General features: G+C 43.2%; 1 protein-coding gene across 1 annotated transcript in view; it reads left to right on the forward strand.

Annotated features, from left to right (window-relative positions):
* The window catches only part of LOC5577938, a 474,522-nt gene that overhangs the window by 120,510 nt on the left and 334,465 nt on the right, over positions 1-19,547 (forward strand). Inside the window, exon 3 of the mRNA XM_021857707.1 lies at positions 1,575-1,622. Within this exon, the coding sequence (XP_021713399.1) occupies positions 1,575-1,622 (48 nt within the window). The remainder of the gene's footprint in view (positions 1-1,574; positions 1,623-19,547) is intronic.

A 19,547-nucleotide genomic window follows, 5' to 3' on the forward strand; every position in this document is an offset into this window, starting at 1 on the left:
ACTATGGGCTCCAGAAGAAGCTGCGGTCGAGAAAGATTCACCCTCGCACCAAATGTACCATGTACAAAACGCTTATAAGACCGGTGGTCCTCTATGGACATGAAGCATGGACCATGCTGGAAGAGGACCTGCAAGCACTTGGAGTGTTCGAACGAAGGGTGCTTAGGACGATCTTTGGCGGAGTACAGGAAAACGGTGTGTGGCGGCGGAGAATGAACCACGAGCTCGCTAGGCTCTACGGCGAACCCAGTATCCAGAAGGTTGCGAAAGCCGGAAGGGTGCGCTGGGCAGGACATGTTGCAAGACTACCGGACATCAATCCTGCAAAGATGGTGTTCGCATCGAAGCGAGCGAGGTGGCTTGATCAGGTGCAACAAGATCTGGAGAACGTGGGCCAAAATCGAAGTTGGAGAGACACAGTCATGGACCGAGTAAATTGGCGTAACATCGTTAACAAGGTTTTATCAAATTAATTGATGTAATACCATCTAAATAAATAAATAAGCGACGAGAGGTTCAAATTGGTTGTTTTTTGTAAGACTTACAGAATGTACAAAAACTCACGTATCTACTCTGGAGTAACCGATTTCCTTTCGTGAATTTTCTCTTTCGCTAACGATTTCGACTGCTATTCTTGTTTCAGTATTCACCCTATTTCGGAATGTCTTGTGCATACTAATGTAATTCGACTGAATTTCGCTTAGCAATCCAAAAAAGAAATAAATCACTGCAAATATGCCGTTAGGATTTTCAACGTGAGAAATGCTTTGGTTTAATATTCCCTAAACCTTTTTAACCTCGCATCGTTGTTCAGTAAGCGCTTTTGCCTGGTCGCGACCCACCTCGAAGTTCAAGTTCATAAAACTTTTCAAATTAGCCCTCCAATATTGTCGAGCCCTTAAGCCGTTTTCACGCCTTCATTGTTTCACCCACTATCCTGTTCAAGCTGCGTGTGCAAAAGTGGGACCCACTGTGTTGGGCAAATTTGGGCTAAATAATTCGTACCGAGAAGGGCTTGAACGCGCGGCCTCGAAAGTTTTTGAGTAGCTTCTCCCGGTTCAAACGCTGCCGGTTTCCTCGAATCGATCTCAGCAATAGCACGATGAACGGGTGCCCTGCTGCTCGTTGCTCTTGGATCGAAGAAGGGCAGCCAAAAGTTTTCCCCTTTATTTCCACTTGAGTTGTTATTGATTCTGGGTAATGGTGATAGGTACTGGGTTTACTACCGCGCCCGGCAGAACCGAGTTCGAGAACTCGAGGCAGTGCATATTCAATTTCAAATTTGTGCTTCCTCGTTTTTTTCGGTTTGGCTTTCGAAAAGCTGCTGCTGGAGCTGAGTCGTGAAATTGAATTTGGAAACGGGAAACTGTACACCACGTTGCAATGATGAATGTTGAATTCGGTTTTTCCGGAGGGCCATCGTAATCTCATCAATTTGGAACACAATTTGAGTTCATTAGATTTTATTATTATAGGTATCAAAGGGTATTATCCCCACGAATAGCCTGTTATCCTTGCGGTTTACTCAATATGTCCATTAACTTTGCAAACTTTCTGTTTCCTTCTCATTTCAGCATCAGTCGGCAAGCAGATAAAAGGCGGATACCTGTTGCGATACAAAAGTGAGTATTCCTTCGAAGCAATGCCCTTGAAATCGGAACCCCTCTTATAAACACGTCCTAAATCCCACACCCAATTAATCACCGGCCCTAATTAATTTCTTCCCCAAGATTCCATTGCCGAAAACCCCAACCGAACGGAAGCAATTCGGCAATTCGGGGAATCCATTCACAGCAGCCCATTATTCTCAGGCCCTCGCCTTGGCCAGACTGGCACCATAAATCTTCCTTTGAAATTCCTGCTCGACACGCACATATGTAGGGTTGGCGTTAAACAGAGGTCCAGTTTTCCATAATTGTCAAATACTCAATTTCCAAACATGTTTTGAGCCGCCCGAGGAATCATAAGCACAAATGGTAAGTCCTAAATCAGCATCATAGATGCATACAGGCATTATAATATCACTACAAATGTAGACTAGCCTAATAACAACACTTCCACTTCATAGTAACCCTATCACTGCTTCATTCATGCTTGAAAGCCTGATACATACAAGCATTAAATCAGCACTATATTGGTTCTATATTCGAAATGGCTCTATATTCGCAACAATTGAATAAAATATACCGAAATATGGTGACTATGCCCGAAACATGGTGACTATGCCCGAAACATGGTTCTTCTTGGCATTACGTCCTCACTGGGATTAAGCCTGCTTCTCAGCTTAGTGTTCAATGAGCACTTCCACAGTTTTTAACTGAGAGCTTTCTTTGCCCAAGGTGGCCATTTTCGCATTCGTATATCGTGTGGCAAGTACGATGATGCTCTATGCCCAGGGAAGTCAATGAAATTTCCATTACGAAAAGACCATGGACCGACCGGGAATCGAATCCAGACACCTTCAGCATGGCTTTGCTTTGTAGCCACGGACTCTAACCAGTCGGCTAAGGAAGGCCCCTAACATGGTCTAAAACTCTTAAACATATAAATCTTGTCGTGGTCAATATTTGTAAGACATTAAAAATGTCTAATTTATGCCATGATGCTTCTAAATCTGGACCACTGCGGCGTTGGTATGCTCAAATTACTGACCGATCGTCCCCTTCCGTTCTCACCGTGATGCTGATGCTCATTCAGAAATGTGTCCCAATGTGTCAACCACGCATGGCGGCTGTCATCATTAATCATTATTTCACACGGCTTGATAGGTCCCTTGCAACGTCCGAGAGAAACGTCAGAAAAAGCTGTTGCTTGGCATGTCACTCTCACTCTCGTTCTTGACGAGGCGACAAACATATCGGAAGCTGGTGCAGCACTAAAAACCACTAGGGCAGCAGTTTGCGTCTCCTTTCTGAAAAGAAAAGATGCAGAATCGAATTTTTTAAACGGAAAATGAAATTGAAAGCACATAGGTGCAGAGAAACTTCGGGCAAATTTTCGACATAAGTTTGGGACAACTTCCATGGCAGGTTTGGCGAAACTTTCAGGCGAAATTGAAAAAAAATGTGAAGGAAGCTGAGGAAATTTAAAAAAATAAGTTTAGGAAACCTTGCAGAGAAAAAAGTGAAGAGAAGTTTTGGAAATTTCTGGAGGATGTTTTGTAAAGTTTTCCTGAAGAAGATTGGGAAAACTTCCATCACAATTTTAATATACCTCCAATCGACGTTTAGGAAAATTTCCATAGTAAGTTTCAACTATTTCACTTTCAACTTGAGTAATTCAAGAATCTCTGTTTTATTTTTAAATTAAAAGTGAAATCTTCATGTTTACCCATCAAATAATACCCAAAATGTTCATTTTCCAATGGACCGATGCACGAATTCATTATTTGACGTTTGAGCGGTTCCGTGTTATTTACGTGATCATGGCAACAAGTGAATTCGGCACCGCTCAAACGTCAAATTAGTGAACTCGCGCATAGGTCCATATCTCAAAGTTAGTTCCTATGATCTTAGTTGTAATAGAAAGTAGATTTCTGGTATTTTGAAAGAATCGTTTGTTTTCAACTCCTATTTCCAGAGAATAACTTTTCAACTTTTTTGAAAGTTACTTTTCAGTTCTACTTGAGGAAGCTTTCCAACTCTTTTGGAGGATGCCTTCCAGCTCTCATGGAGAAAGCTTTCCACCATTCCTCGAAGAAGCGATCCACCTGTTCATGGAGGATGCTTTCCAGCTTTTTGAAGATAATTTTCGAGGTTACTTGAAGGAATGTTTCCAGCTTCTCACGGGTACTTCTACAGCCTCCTTAGGGTAAGTTATATATCTCTCCTGAGAGGAAATGGAAGCTTTTTGGCTTTACTGGGAAGAGTTTTTCCAATGTTATTACAAATGCAGCTGCCTCAGCCATCCCCAAAAGCAGCAGCAGACCAGGAAGGAAAGCTCTTCACTGGTGTTCTGATGACACCCGCTTCGTTGTCAAAGCACGCCGGAAAGCCCTGAGAGCACTTTAAAGGCTTCCCAACGACCATCCGGAGAAAGAAGATAAACTCAGGATTTACCGAGCCAGTCAACATAAAATGTTCCACCATAAGGACAGCCAAGCGGTTATCATGGGAAGAATTTCTTGATTCCATGAATTCTTCCCAAACCTCGGCCGATTTATGGGGGAAGATTAACGCCGATTTCTCTGGACATCCAAGGGTCCACGATCACCGAGCCTTTTGCGGTTGCCGAAGCACTGGGAAATTACTATGGTAGTCTAGTCAGCATCGATGTTTTCCGCCAAAGAATCGCTAACAACCAATCTAGTTTATCCAATTTCGTGATTCCGGAGGACCATGGCACCTCTCAGTTGAATTGCTCCTTCTCCATGCGAGAGCTCAATTTTGCCCTCTGGTCTAGTACTGGAAAATCCGCCGGCCCCGACGGTATTGGCTACCCCCTCATACAAAATCTCCCTTTCGGATGTAACAATAAATTTTAACATGGATCTTGTTCACCGTCAATCAAATTAACAGTGTAGCCAAAGCTTCTATAAATTTAGACCCTTTTGCAACACATGCGCCATCTCCCGTATTAGTAGAGACATCTGAAGCTTTGCAATTCAAAAGCTCCGATTGATCGTTTCAAATAACCGGTGAGAGCCTTCACAGGATCTCATTTAGCTGACCAAAAGACAAATTTAAAGAACCTATTTGAACTAATTTGGACTGCAAGCGGAAATCTGCTACCTGCGTGTATAGGATTTATACAGCGAAAAAGGTAGAGCGAGATCGGAAAAAATATAAATGAGTAAGGCAAAATGAGATGGGGTGTTTCTAAATTGCGTTCAAACAAAAATAGGTACGCAATTGGGGGGATTTTATACAAACTAAAATTTTGTTGCGGACATTTTATTCTCGTGCGATTTGTCAACGATTCGAAATCGGTTTTTGAGAAAAGTCGAAAAAGTTTGAACGAAGATCAGAATAGTTCATTATTTAAAACTAATCGAAAAGTATTTTGAGCAAAAAGGTTAAAAGTTTCACAAAGTTTGGTGATAGCGCAGGTGAATAATCCCAATAGTGTTAAAGGCGCTAAAGTTTAATTAATTTAAATAATTCTCCTTAAATAAAAAACAAAGTGCCAAGAACGCCATTTTGAAATTCGCCTTTTAAGTAAATTGAATTCCCAATTATTTGAGGTAAGGTGAATTTCCTATTAAACTCATTGTACAGTGAATTAATACGAAATATCGAATGACCAGGTGAATCCCGCTGGTCATTGCGGGCGTTTATGCTAGGTTGTGAAGTGCGTACTCAACTGAAGAAACCGTGACTGGAATTACCCGTCTTCGAGACGAACCACCCTAGCGAACTCTATTGCGAGCGGCTGGCCAGCGTGCAACATCCGAAAGCTCTCTTCGCATCGTCTTGTGTCGCATCAGTAACTCGCTCACCACGCTCGTCGCAAGCTCCCTGTCGCTCTCGAAACATCGCACGAAAGAGACACGAGGCACCGAAGCTTTTGAGTGTGCCATCTGCAGGTGAGAAGTGACAACTTTCCGTACTGCTAAGGGAGTACGCGACCAACGATTTGATCGGTACGTGGGCAAGTTAGTTGCGAAGGCTCGAATCGAATTAGGAATTGCACTTTTGCATGCGCATGCGATCACGTGGAAAGGAGATCACGTGGGAGGATTATCGCCGTTGAAGTGACCTCATCAGTGGATTGGAGGATTCCTGGGATACAGCTGACACCCGGCAGGTTTGCTGATAGAAAGGTCAGAGATTTTATTTGTACTTTTTTTCCTTTTAGTTTGTAAGAACCAAAAATAGTAGGTTTAGGATTTAAACCAAATTCGGTGACGTCACCTTCAAGCAAGTTTAGGCCTATGTATACTCTTTTGAACTGCAATAAACTGGATTTGAAAACGCTAGGCCGACCCTATTTCGAAGGTTGACGAGTTATACGATTTGAATTACCAAGAAAACTTAAATAATTTGTCTCATTTAGCTTTATTATTTTGCGTATTGAATAACTTTAAACTTTTTGTACATATTTTCCTAATTTGATTAGTTCAGTTGGGTACACTTTGAAGCCAACCTTGTGGTTAGCTAGGTGTGATCGGTGTTTGAGGGAGAAATTCAACCCGCCCTAGATAAGAGCCTTCGCCGGGCCATTAACAGCCTCAGCAGCCTCACTTTTGGTGAGTGGCGCTTAAGCTGCTGCTGGTATTGAACCTGAAGCATTCGTTACACGGAGGTAAAGCGAGACTGTTAGAGCTAATCAACAGTATGTGGCACCAGCGCTCATGTTGAGGTCTGCCATCAATCTTAATATACCTTATTAACGTGTTCTTCAGATCGATATCCAAAAGACAATTTATTCAATTCAATTTGGTCGGTATCATATTTACAATACATGGAGTGATAGCGATAGATAAAACTATATAAGGTACGTTGATACAGAAAAATCAATAGTTAACTTCATTGTTATGTACAGCTAACGTGAATAATGTAATTCAAACTTTTTTCTGTGGATAACAAATGAGGGACTATAATACTTCAAATCGTCATTTATTTATATTTTTCTAATTGTTACGTATTGAGCATGAGACTTAAAAATTTGCGCCAAATGCCAAATGCGCCCCACCATGGTGGGGTAAGTGGATCACCAATTAAAAAATTTTTTTCACGAAACAAATGTGGTGTGATTATGTATAATAAAAATGATACTACTCTCGTTCTTGTTATTAGTGCTAGTAATGTTACATTATAATACTTTCAAATTAAAAAAAGTACCTTTATATAATCAAAATATAATAAAAAGTATGTATATATTAGTTCATACTAAATCTACCAAAAAAAAAAACATTGACTCTATAAAAATTTGGAGAAAATTGGCATAACATTTATACGCATAAGTTATACAGAAGTATTGTTAGATTATTCCTAACGATATTTTCGAAAAACACTCTTAGTTTAAAAATGTTATTCACTTTTACTTTGGAATAACAAACTGAAATCCTTCTATTTTATTTATGAACATATATGTATCATCTGTCTAGAACAATTTATATGGTCAAATAAGGTACGCTTCTATGCGTTCAATTGGAAAATTAGTATATTTTGCTCTTTTACAACTCAACTTAGATAAAACACGCAAAGTTTTCAACAGACGGTAACAGTACCGTTTCGTGTGGTTTGCCACACTCATAACACGTCCTCGTATCCTTCTTTCGCTTCTTATTCTTCTTGGGCATGTTTCGGTTGCCGGCAGCCATTGCCACGTTGGATGGTTCCAGCTCGTGGAGTTCCTCCTTCTTCTCTTCGGCGTCCAGGAAAAGGCTACAGATTTCAGACAGAGACATTGTTGCCAAGTCACCCTGCCTCATCACCGCAATTGCATCCAAAATGCTTTGGTGACGATGCGGTATGGCAACTAGCAAGATGTTCAATTTTTCGCTAGCCGATACCGCTTCACCTGCTCGTTCCAGCTCCTGGATGAGCCTCTCGTGGGCCAAGAACAACTCCATTAGTGATCTATAGCCAGCCGTACGAAGATTATGCAGCTTGTGCCTAATATAAAATAGTGCCAGTCTCCCATGACGCAGATACACCGAGTCCAGGCGGTCCAGGATTTGCTTGGCGTAAACACACTCCAGCACGTGAGCCAAAGCGTCGTTGTCTAGGGATATCCAGAAGATGTTTACCACTTCGTGGTGCCTTCTGGGTTGTTAGCATACTCTTCCATGGGGGGTATGCGTTCCAAACAGTGCAGAATACCTTGTTGCTTAAGGTAGTGCGTTACTCTCACCTTCCAAAGGGGATAGTCCTTACCGACTGCTCCCTGGAAGGTTAATATCATTACCATTCACTGCCGCTGATCGACTTCGATCATTGTTGTAGATGAACCGATAATTTTCATAATCTGAAATGAAAATTCAAACAGTTCCAGATCACTCTTCGACTGATCTGTGAATTCCGGTGGAGTCCTCTAAAGGTCTCCACCAATCTAAAAACAATCTAGCGGTACTTCTACCTTCCTAGATTTAACCAGTGATTAAATTAATCTCCTGGGCCCATAACCTGTTGAGGTCTGACATCAATCTCAATATACCTTATTAACGTGTTCTTCAGATCGATATCCAAAAGACAATTTATTCAATTCAATTTGGTCGGTATCATATTTACAATGCATGGAGTGATAGCGATAGACAAAACTATATATACAAATTATCACAAACTCCAAACCTATCCACGCTCTTTCGTTCACGCATGTCATGTGTGCACAATAGACGAACGGCAAAGCGAAACTGTTGTCCAGCCGGTTGGCATACAATCTTTTGTCCATAGTGATCCATTATTAGCATCTAGATTAGACCGGTGCAGAAATTGATATTTCAACAGCTCATTCCCGGACGAATGGAAAGAAAGTCTCGTCATCTCTATTCCCAAAACAAACGTGGCCTCTCAGGACATATCTAAATATCGTCCCATATCTCCAACGTGTTGCCTCTCGAAGGTGGTCGAGAGAATGGGTAACCGAAGATTAATAGAGCAGCTTGAAGCGGATGGTTCCCTCGGGCATCGACAGCAGCATTCCTTCAGGCCGCGATACGGCACTGACTCTTACTTCGCCTCCCTTGGAGATCTCTTCCATGATGCGCGGACAAAAGGACAGCATGTAGACCTCGTTTCATTGGACATTTCCAAGGCGTTCAATAGAACGTGGACGCTTTTGGTACTAAAACAACTGACGGAATGGTTTCTCCGGGAACCTGATCGGCTTCCTTAAAAACTTTCTTCTGCATCGATCTTTTCGGGTTGCAGTAGGGAACAACAGCTCAAGCGCCTTCGCCAAGGAAACTGGGGTCCCACAAGGTTCGGTCATCGCGGTTACGCTGTTCCTGGTAGCGATGAACGGAGTGTTTGAAAACTTGCCGACAGACATTTACATTTGTATATATGTATGCTGACGACATCTTGCTGGTAGCCATTGGTCATACTCCTAGGCGCACTAGAGTCAAAGCGCAAGCAGCAGTAACGGTAGTACACAAATGGGCTTCTTCTGTTGGTTTTTCCCTCACCGCAGCTAAAAGCACATAATGTACATTATGCACCCGGCGGAGGGCATAGATGCGCACTATAGTGAAATGACTCGCGACACGGCGAAGTTGGTCAAGTTGCAGTCTGTGAGAGTTGCTGCTCTTGAACGCTCGCGTGCCACGTACCAAATGAGAGAGTGAATGCTTACATTCATAGGGCTCTCCGAGTGCGATGTGCCACGAACTGTACACTGTTGGTTTATTAAAAGTCACAACGTAGAGCCGTCGAATCTGTTGGGCAGAGGTGGACACACCACAACGCAGAACAGGGTCACCGAAGCGGAACACGGAACCAGGATTTCGGTAGGAAAGAAACACAACTAATAAACTACTGTACGCAACGAGAAAGCTTTAATAAACACGTCTGAACGGATCGAACATCACATTACGGATGAATGGCAAACTTTCCATTCTCCCTTTCTTCATCCTATTTGGCGCTCGCTGCCGCCGCTGCGACTGTCTTCAGCGCCGCCTCACTCATACAGCTACACACATCCAGTGTTGCCGCTTTGCATACGAGGCACAATCATTGCATACTCCAACACTCCTCCTCAATGTTGTCCTCGTACTCGTCCGCATCCTCTCTGCCTTTCTTGTCGGGTTGATCTCCTGCTTCAAACAACGTAATCAACCAACCGGTCGGGTCGTACTCCACGATTACTCCTCCTGGATCGCCGAACTTCTCTCCAGTTATCAGCATCCGAATCTGATCCTCCACTTTGGGACTCCGCAACTTGCAACGGCTCCACTTCCTCGCTTGAAGTGTCCGCATCGAAGTATTCTTCATCTTCTTCTGCTCTATTCGGCTCCATCTCCGAATACCAGCTCACCACACTGACTGGTGAACTTCTTAGCTTCGTCGTCTTCTTCTCGCCAATTATCGGCTGCTGGCCCTCTACTTTCTTCTCAACCTTCGCCAACTTCAGCCGATACAATGACCCCGACTTTTCACCAATTACCACTTTCTTACCAGATGCATCGCAAATATCGCAACCATCTTTCTTGAACTTTACCGAGAAATCCTTTGACGTCAATTTGTCCACTGACACAAGTCCACTCGCCAACGACGGAACATACAAGACGTTGGTAAGCTTCACCTCAACTCTACTACCGTTTCCGTTTACACCATATACAACTCCTTCGCCACAACCAGCGGCGGTAACCACTTTACCATTCGCTAACATTACGCTTGGGCCTTTTTCTTCCTTCAGCGATTTGAAAAAGTTTCTATCACTCGTCATGTGCCGACTTGCTCCACTGTCAATGTACCAGCACTTTCGCTGATCCACTCCAGCCATAAAACACACACTGGCACCACAATTTTCGTCTTTCGCTTGTTTCGCATTTTGATTCACACGCACTCTGTCGTCCTGCTTCTTCTTCTTTTCGCACTCACGTTCTAGCTCCTGCTTCGCTAGCAAAAACGAACGACAGTTGCGACGCAAATGACCGGGCTTATCGCAAAAGTAGCATCTTCTCACTGGTGCTCTATTGCCGAGTCCACCCACGCTTTGCACTTCGTTTCGCATTATCACACTTATCATCGCTTTCGTCTCATATTGCATTTCGCCGGAACGCTCTATCCGACGCTCGAACTCATCGATCAGCTTCGACTTTACAAGCTGCATCGTGATGTCCACATCCGCACGACTCTCCAACGCCGTGACCAAACCACCGTACGAATCAGGCAAGCTGCGCAGGATCATCGCAATCCGCAGCGACTCCTCCAGCTGTTGGCCTGCATTCGTCAAACGATCGAACAAATCGTCCAACACCACCAGATGACTCTCAAGGTCACCTTCTTCCGCGAGATTTAACGAGCACAGTTTCTTCAGCAAAGATACACGTGACGTTACCGTGTTCTTCTCGTGATAAGCACGCAACTGATCCCAAAACGCTTTCGCACTGTTCACGTTTTTCACCAAACCGAACTGATTGTCTTCTATGCACAGTCCGATAGTGGCACGAGCTTTCCTATCGTCTTTCGTCCACTGATCGGTCACTACAGCCGGCCTCGCATCACCGACCACATACCACAGCTCCTCCCTGGTCAGGAGCATCTCCATCCGGAACTTCCATATTTGCCAGTTTTGGTTATTCAACCTGGCAAACGCAAACTTGTTCACATCCGCCATTTTGTCCACGCAAAATCACCACCGCGGAGAAAAACAACTCACACACACTCACACACGGCGTGATCACTTTCACTCTCGCGCAACCTTTTCCCTACGCAAACCGGAACCTTCCCTTCGGCACTGCTGGGCCAATAACCTGTTGGGCAGAGGTGGACACACCACAACGCAGAACAGGGTCACCGAAGCGGAACGCGGAACCAGGATTTCGGTAGGAAAGAACCAACTACAAATTAACTACTGTACGCAACGAGAAAGCTTTAATAAACACGTCTGAACGGATCGAACATCACATTACGGATGAATGGCAAACTTTCCATTCTCCCTTTCTTCATCCTATTTGGCGCTCGCTGCCGCCGCTGCGACTGTCTTCAGCGCCGCCTCACTCATACAGCTACACACATCCAGTGTTGCCGCTTTGCATACGAGGCACAATCATTGCATACTCCAACAGAATCTTGGCCGAAATATTGAAAAAGATATATGAGCATTTCGTGTTTTAGGCAATTTAAAGCTGATCTAGCTGCAGAAAAAGCAGAGTTCGGGAAACAGCGTCACGCAGATCGCATCGAAATCGAACGCGATAGAAAGGCAGTCATTATTCCTCCTGAAAACGAAACAATAGCACTTCTTCGAGAAATTTCGCAAAATCATAATCACAAGATCAAATTTCATGCATTATGTTTTTTTAAATGATTTTTTGACTTGAACAAAAGATTGTTCTATTACCTAGTTAAATACAGAACGAAAACAAAAGAAAATGTTTTGGCCAGGACGTCTTTCCTGCGTTGATTTGGGAGGTACAATTATTTTAACAGCTACTATGGTCGGCCAAGGGCCTTTCAATCTTGGTTTACTTTAATATGATGATTGTTTTTACTCTAATTTGGTAACTTGAAGTTGATCTACAGTATGGCTCTTTGCAGCTTACAGTCAAAGTGGGTGCGCATTATATACGCGCACAGTACGGACATACCACTGTGCAGTGTTAGACTGGGCTTAAGTATTTTATTTTGTTTTGATTCGTGGCGGTCATCGTGATTCCGAAAATTCAACGTTATAAAAGCGAAAATCAGAGTGAAATCTATGTTTACTTATTCTTGTAAACTCGAGAATTTTCATCCGATGCGAGTAGGGTAAGTGAAAGACAAAGGAGATCTGTCATTTGGTTTGGAAGCTTCCCAGAGTTTCGGATTTCAAAAAATCAGTGGGGGTTGTGTACAAGATAGCAGTTGATGCTCCTCCTTTTCGTATTCTTCGCTTTCTTTTTATTATTATTATTATTTATTAACGACACTTTACCCTCGTCAGGGCATTCGTGTCGGGATAACTTCGCTTTCTGATATGGGAAAAGGCAATATGAAATTGATGTCTTGGCAAGAGATGTACAAGATGAGCATTATGCTGTTATTGCATCCCGACGACACTGCAGCAACGTCCTCGGAAACATCCTTAAATTGCCGTACATTCGATTACCTCGCAGATAAATTGCTGTTATAGTGTTTTGATCCATAATATGAGTCGATTTAACCTTCATCCAGCCAACATACTTTTCACATGCAAAAAACACACTAAAATGTGCATAACTTTTTTGTTTCTCGATAGATTTTGCTGAAATTTTCAGAACTTCCCGAAAAACTCTTCTAGTTTATGGTCCAGGAAATTTGGGAATATGGTCCTCGTGGTTCCGGAGTTATTCCGGATTGTCTTGGGGTACCAAAATTGGCCACATCGTCCATTCAACGGATATCTCAAAACCCAGATGAGCTAGAAGGTTGGTGTCTTCAGCAAAGTTGTTAAGCAGACCCAGAGCTATCTGGCAGTAACAATCTTAATTGGGAATTTATCCGCTAGGTGGCACTAGTTACAATTTTTCTTCTATCTTCTATATCTCAAGATCTTGATGAGCTAGAAGGTTTGTGTCTTCGGCAAAGTTGTCCAGCAGACCCAGAGCTATCCGTCAGTAACAATCTTAATTGGGAATTTATCCGCTAGGTGGCGCTAGTTACAATTTTTCTTCAATCTTCTATAGAATTCTCAAGATCCTGATGAGCTAGAAGGTTTGTGTCTTCGGAAAAGTTGTTCAGCAGACCCAGAGCTATCCGTCAGTAACAATCTTAATTGGGAATTTATCCGCTAGGTGGCGCTAGTTACAATTTTTCTTCAATCTTCTATAGAATTCTCAAGATCCTGATGAGCTAGAAGGTTTGTGTCTTCGGAAAAGTTGTTCAGCAGACCCAGAGCTATCCGTCAGTAACAATCTTAATTGGGAATTTATCCGCTAGGTGGCGCTAGTTACAATTTTTCTTCAATCTTCTATAGAATTCTCAAGATCCTGATGAGCTAGAAGGTTGGTGTCTTCGGCAAAGTTGTTAAGCAGACTAAGGGCTATCTGCATCTGCAAAACTAGTTGAGAATTTATCCGCTAGGTGACACTAGTAACATTTTATTCAATCATCTATGTCTTAAAATTTTGATAAGCTAGAGGGTTGGTGTCTTCGGCAAAGTTGAGCAGATCAAGGGCTATATATATATATATATATATATATATATATATATATATATATATATATATATATATATATATATATATATATATATATATATATATATATATATATATATATATATATATATATATATATATATATATATATATATATATATATATATATATATATATATATATATATATATATATATATATATATATATATATATATAGCCCTTGATCTGCTCAACTTTGCCGAAGTAATATATATATATATATATATATATATATATATATATATATATATATATATATATGCCAGATAGCCCTTGATCTGCTCAACTTTGCCGAAGACACCAACCCTCTAGCTTATCAAAATTTTAAGACATAGATGATTGAATAAAATGTTACTAGTGCCACCTAGCGGATAAATTCTCAACTAGTTTTGCAGATGCAGATAGCCCTTAGTCTGCTTAACAACTTTGCCGAAGACACCAACCTTCTAGCTCATCAGGATCTTGAGCTCTAGAAGATTGAAGAAAAATTGTAACTAGCGCCACCTAGCGGATAAATTCCCAATTAAGATTGTTACTGACGGATAGCTCTGGGTCTGCTGAACAACTTTGCCGAAGACACAAACCTTCTAGCTCATCTGGGTTTTGAGATATCCGTTGAATGGACGATGTGGCCAATTTTGGTACCCCAAGACAATCCGGAATAACTCCGGAACCACGAGGACCATATTCCCAAGTTTCCTGGACCATAAACTAGAAGAGTTTTTCGGGAAGTTCTGAAAATTTCAGCAAAATCCATCGAGAAACAAAAAAGTTATGCACATTTTAGTGTGTTTTTTGCATGTGAAAAGTATGTTGGCTGGATGAAGGTTAATCCATAATACGGATCCTCCTCTCCTTCTGATCCACATCTGTGGGGTGGACATCGTTTGAAAAATCGACATTGTGACGTCGGATAACGTCTTACGGCAACATACTGGGGTGGTTAGATTTTCATTGTTAATAACATACGAACGCCCGGATAGATTTTCGGGATTCTTGCACCAATCGATTGGAAATCTTTCTTCGAATCGACTTCAATAATGAAAACTATTGATTTTATGACTAAACTATTAATAGATTCCGGTTGGAGGACGGCTTCCGGTTCACTGGCGCTCCGACGACTCAAGCCGGTGATACGCTCGCACTACTCAGAATAGCCCCCGACGGTGGATCTATCCTACTCCGACGAAAATTTCCCCGGCGGCGGAAGATCTTCCGAACCGATGCTATCCGGGCAGATACCGAGGTCGGTCCTGCGATTCCGGTGGAAGGAAACATCCGGTTTACAGGCGCCCCGACGATCATTTGCCGGTGCTGTTCCGCGATCTCTTAGCTCAGTGGTGCTCATCCTGCGGCCCGCGGGCCGCATGTGGCCCTCTGAGCCCAAGAATGCGGATTTGATCTTGATTCTGAATCTGTTTTGTTCACAATTAATTATTTTCAATGTTTGTATTCACAGGCAGAATCTTTCATAAAAATCAAAACAATTAATCTGCAAATCATTCTGATTCTTTTCTTAGAAACAAAACCAATAAAATTTTTCTACCCATTCTCACAGTTTTGGTCGACATTTTATCTGTCAATATGGCGTTTTTAAAATAAGTTCTTGAGCAAAAGTTGTTGCAAAGAAGCTAAACTGTTCAAAATATATATCTTTTTTTATCGAAATCAATTGTTTGTATATTATTTATCGATGAATGCTACCATGAGAAAAAAAGGTTAATGCGCAGGAGAAAATAACAGTGATAAGGAGAGTTTTGTTAATACATTTAAAAATAGCTGGGAAAGCCAATCAGTCCTTTTTTTTATGAAAAACACTCTTTATTTCATTATTTAAATCTCACTGCATATTCTGAGTTTTGGGAATTTTGCATCATTAAATCAAGTGTGTGCATGAATGAGGCCAAATGTAACATAATCGATTTCTTTGCATCGATCTTCTCTTCTGCGAATAAAAGTGACAAGTTTTTTTGCCCTTTTTCACGCTACTCAGCGAAGTAATCTTACGTCCTGAGATGGAAACATGCCGAAAAATTTGAATCTTCTCTCCTTTATTCACAGAAGAGAAAATCTATAGAAAGAAATCTATCGTGCTACATTTTATGTGACACAAAAACTATAAACTAAAATACGGTCAGAAACTATCTAATTTAGCTGATTTATTGAGCTTATTGCCTGCATCAAACTGCAAAAGCTTTGTGTGTAGTATTTTAAGTGTGCATCTTGAAAATGGTTTCCTGCGAGACGAGCAAATAAACAACGGTTAGCACTGGTAGAAAAAATTGTGTTCAAATTGAATGACCAAAATGTTGGAGACCGCACCTCTCAGATTCAAATATCCCAATGCGGCCCGCTGCGCTGATGAAAAATCACGATTTGGCCCGCAACGTGCTCCAGCTTGAGCACCACTGTCTTAGCTAGTCCCCGGCGGAGGATATAGCCTACTCCGACTCGATGGTGGTCGGCCAAGTGTCAGGGTCGGTTCTGCAATTCCGGTTGGAGGGTAACTTCCGGTTCACAGGCGCCTCGACGACTTACTACCGATACTACGTTACGCTCGTTCTTCTCGGTCTAGTCCCCGACGGAGGATCTAGCCTACTCCGATCGCGCCCGATGATCTCCTCTCATCAACAGACTGACTTATCGAGTGCCAAGGATAGTCCGACAATTCCGGTGGGAGCTTGGCTCCCGGTTCATCAGCGCCCCGACGTCAAGCGCTGCTCTCTGCGTCTCGTTTCGCTGCTCTTCTCGCCAGTTGCGCTGGCCAGACATTATTTGCACCACCATGTTGGTCATCATGTTCCAAAGATCGGGATCCCTTATCATTCCATGGACAACACCTTCTACGCTGAAGTACCGTAATTTCGGGTGAAATTGATCATTTTTCACTGTTTTCTTGGTATGCTTTCTAAAATGTTATCAATACCATACAACTTAATGCAGAAAAACGAGTACGACGGTGAACCTCATTGGCTCATGTACCGAAATTTTCTATCAAATGCGATGTTAGTGCCAAAAATCAGCTCTAAAATTTTAAAACGGGGAATCCCATTTCGGGGTGAAATTGATCACTTGTCAATGTGTTAGTCAATGATTGTTAGTTTTGAAATCAATCCTACATACTTAATTTGGGCCTTCTGAATTCAAATATGCTTGCCAAATTCTTAACGAGACAATATTCACTATACAAAAAAACTTCACTATACACAATTAGACATTATTTAAGACAAACAACGTTCATATACTATAGGCTGCAATAAATTTGGTGCATTATTAATCAAAAATAAAATCACGTGACATGGTGATCAATTTCACCCTATTGATCAATTACACCCGAATTTACGGTACTCACCAAAAGCAGTCGCCGCCGTGTTTCGTTCTATGGATGAGCCTGTGGGTCCACCTGCATTTCTCGGAGGCATCCCATTCTTGCCAACTTCCTCGCCTGCCGAGTTTCTCTTCGCTGATAGAAGTCGATGTCTTCGGACAGGATGATGCAGATCGGGATAATCCCAGCGATTCCGCATGCCGCCTCCGACGATATAGTCCTGTACGCGCTCACCACTCGAATGGTGAAGAGTCGGAACGTGCTGTTTAACTTATCCCGATTCCGCTTGGTCTGTAGCGCCACGCCCTAGGCTGGCGCACCGTATCTTAATAGCGATGTTGATACGACAGCCAGAAGACGCGTCTTACTGCTTCTAGGACCACCTATGTTGGGCATAAGTCTTGTGAGCGCATTGTTCGCCTTCGTCGCCTTCTCGCATCCATAATCGACGTGACTGTTGAAGTTCATCCGATCGTCTAGCATTACGCCCAGGTGTTTCAACTTTCTCTGCGATGCTATGGCATGCCCCCCAACAGTGATCTCACCGTGCATGACTGCTTTGCAGTTGCTAACTAGTAGCACCTCCGTTTTGTGATGGGCTATCTTCAGCTTGACTCCCTCCATACAATCTTCGACTAGACCAATTGTCTCCATTGCCAGCATTTCTACTTCCTCCTGCGTCTCGCCTATTATCGTTAGGACGACGTCATCGACGAAGCCGACAATCTCGACCCCCTTGGGTAGCTCCAACGATAGAACCCCGTCGTACATCGCATTCCACAGCATTGGTCCCAGTATGGAACCTTGTGGGACTCCAGCCATTATTCTTAACTCCTTCGGGCCGGCGTCGGTTTCATACCTCAGTACACGGTTTTGGAAGAAGCTCTTCAAAATTTGGCACAAGTAGTCAGGAACCCGCAATCTGTGCAGCGCAGCGGCGATGGCCTCCCAGCTGGCGCTGTTGAACATGTTCTTCACATCTATCGTGACCACGGCGCAGTAACGATCTCCTCTACGCTTTTGTTTCAATGCTTTCTCGGCCCTCTCGAGCACTGTCCAAATTGCGTCCACCGTCGACCTTTCTTGCCGGAATCCAAACTGCCTTTCTGATAGCCCGTCCTCGCTCTCTGTGCATTTCATCACTCTGCTGAGGATAACCCGTTCCAAGAGTTTACCGAGTGTATCCAGTAAACATATAGGCCTACATGATCCTGGATCCCGGGCGGTTTTCCTAGCTTCGGCAACAGTACCAGTTTCTGAATTTTCCATATTTCTGGAAATTGACCTTCGCCCAGGCATTTCTGCATAACCTTCCTTACCATATCTGGATACGCAGGGACCGCTGCTTTGAGTGCCTCGTTGGGGATTCCGTCCGGACCCGGGGCTTTGTTCAGCTTCAGCGCTTTTACAGCTGCTATAAGCTCCTCGTTGGAGATCTGACGAGCTTCGGCATTTCCTGCCTCTTCATTGCCATATGGTGTGGCCGGCCGCATTGTAGAATCATGCTTTCGGAATAGACCCTCGACTGTGACTCCAGTTTGTCCGCACATGTTTCGGCTGGTGTCGACGGGCCCTTTATTTTCGCGATTATTACTCGGTAGGCATCCCCCAAGGATTAGCATCAGCTGCTCGGCATTGCTCTTTGAAGCAGTTGGACTTGCTCAGCTTAATCTCTCGTTTGAAAGCCGTTCTGGCTTGCTGAAATACAATTCTCTTCTCGGACTTCCTCGTGCCTCGCTCTCTGATATCGTCTCCTCGCTTTAAGACAAGTGGCGCGAAGAGTGCAGAGTGCCTCGTTCCACCAGTATACGGGACGCCGGTTGTTTGATGGCCTCCGTTTTCTTGGCATTGTTATGTCACACGCCCTGACCATCGCCCTTGTCAGCTCCACCGCATCGAGATCCGGGATACTGCTGTCTGCACGAAGTGCTTCGACGAAAAGGTCCTTGTCGAAGGACTTCGTCTTCCACTGCTGTACGATAGATGTGGTTCTCGGCGTTGCCGCGCAGTCCCGTCGACCGATGGTATAGCGAATTACCTGATGATCGCTATGGATATACTCCTCACTTACCCTCCAGTGTTGCCCGCCAGCGATGGGCTACACCATGTAAGATCGATGATCGATGCTCGTCCGTTTTTCCTAAATGTGCTAACGGTTCGTTCATTGCACAGCTGGAGATCTAGCTTTGTCAGGGCCTCCAGCAGGCTGTAACCCCTGGCATTGGTTACCCTGCTACCCCACTCCACGGCCCATGCATTGAAGTCTCCTCCAACTAGTACTGGCTTCCGAACGACAAGATCTGGCGAGCGTGGGCCAAAATCGAAATTGGAGGGACACCAGCCATGGACCGAGTAAATTGGCGTAACATCGTTAACGAGGTTCTATCAAATTAATGTATGTAACATCAACTAAACAAATAATAATCTTTGAAGAACACCTGAACTGCCGTGA

Source organism: Aedes aegypti, chromosome 1, assembly GCF_002204515.2.
Source record: "Aedes aegypti strain LVP_AGWG chromosome 1, AaegL5.0 Primary Assembly, whole genome shotgun sequence".
Classification (NCBI taxonomy): Eukaryota; Metazoa; Arthropoda; class Insecta; order Diptera; family Culicidae; genus Aedes; species Aedes aegypti.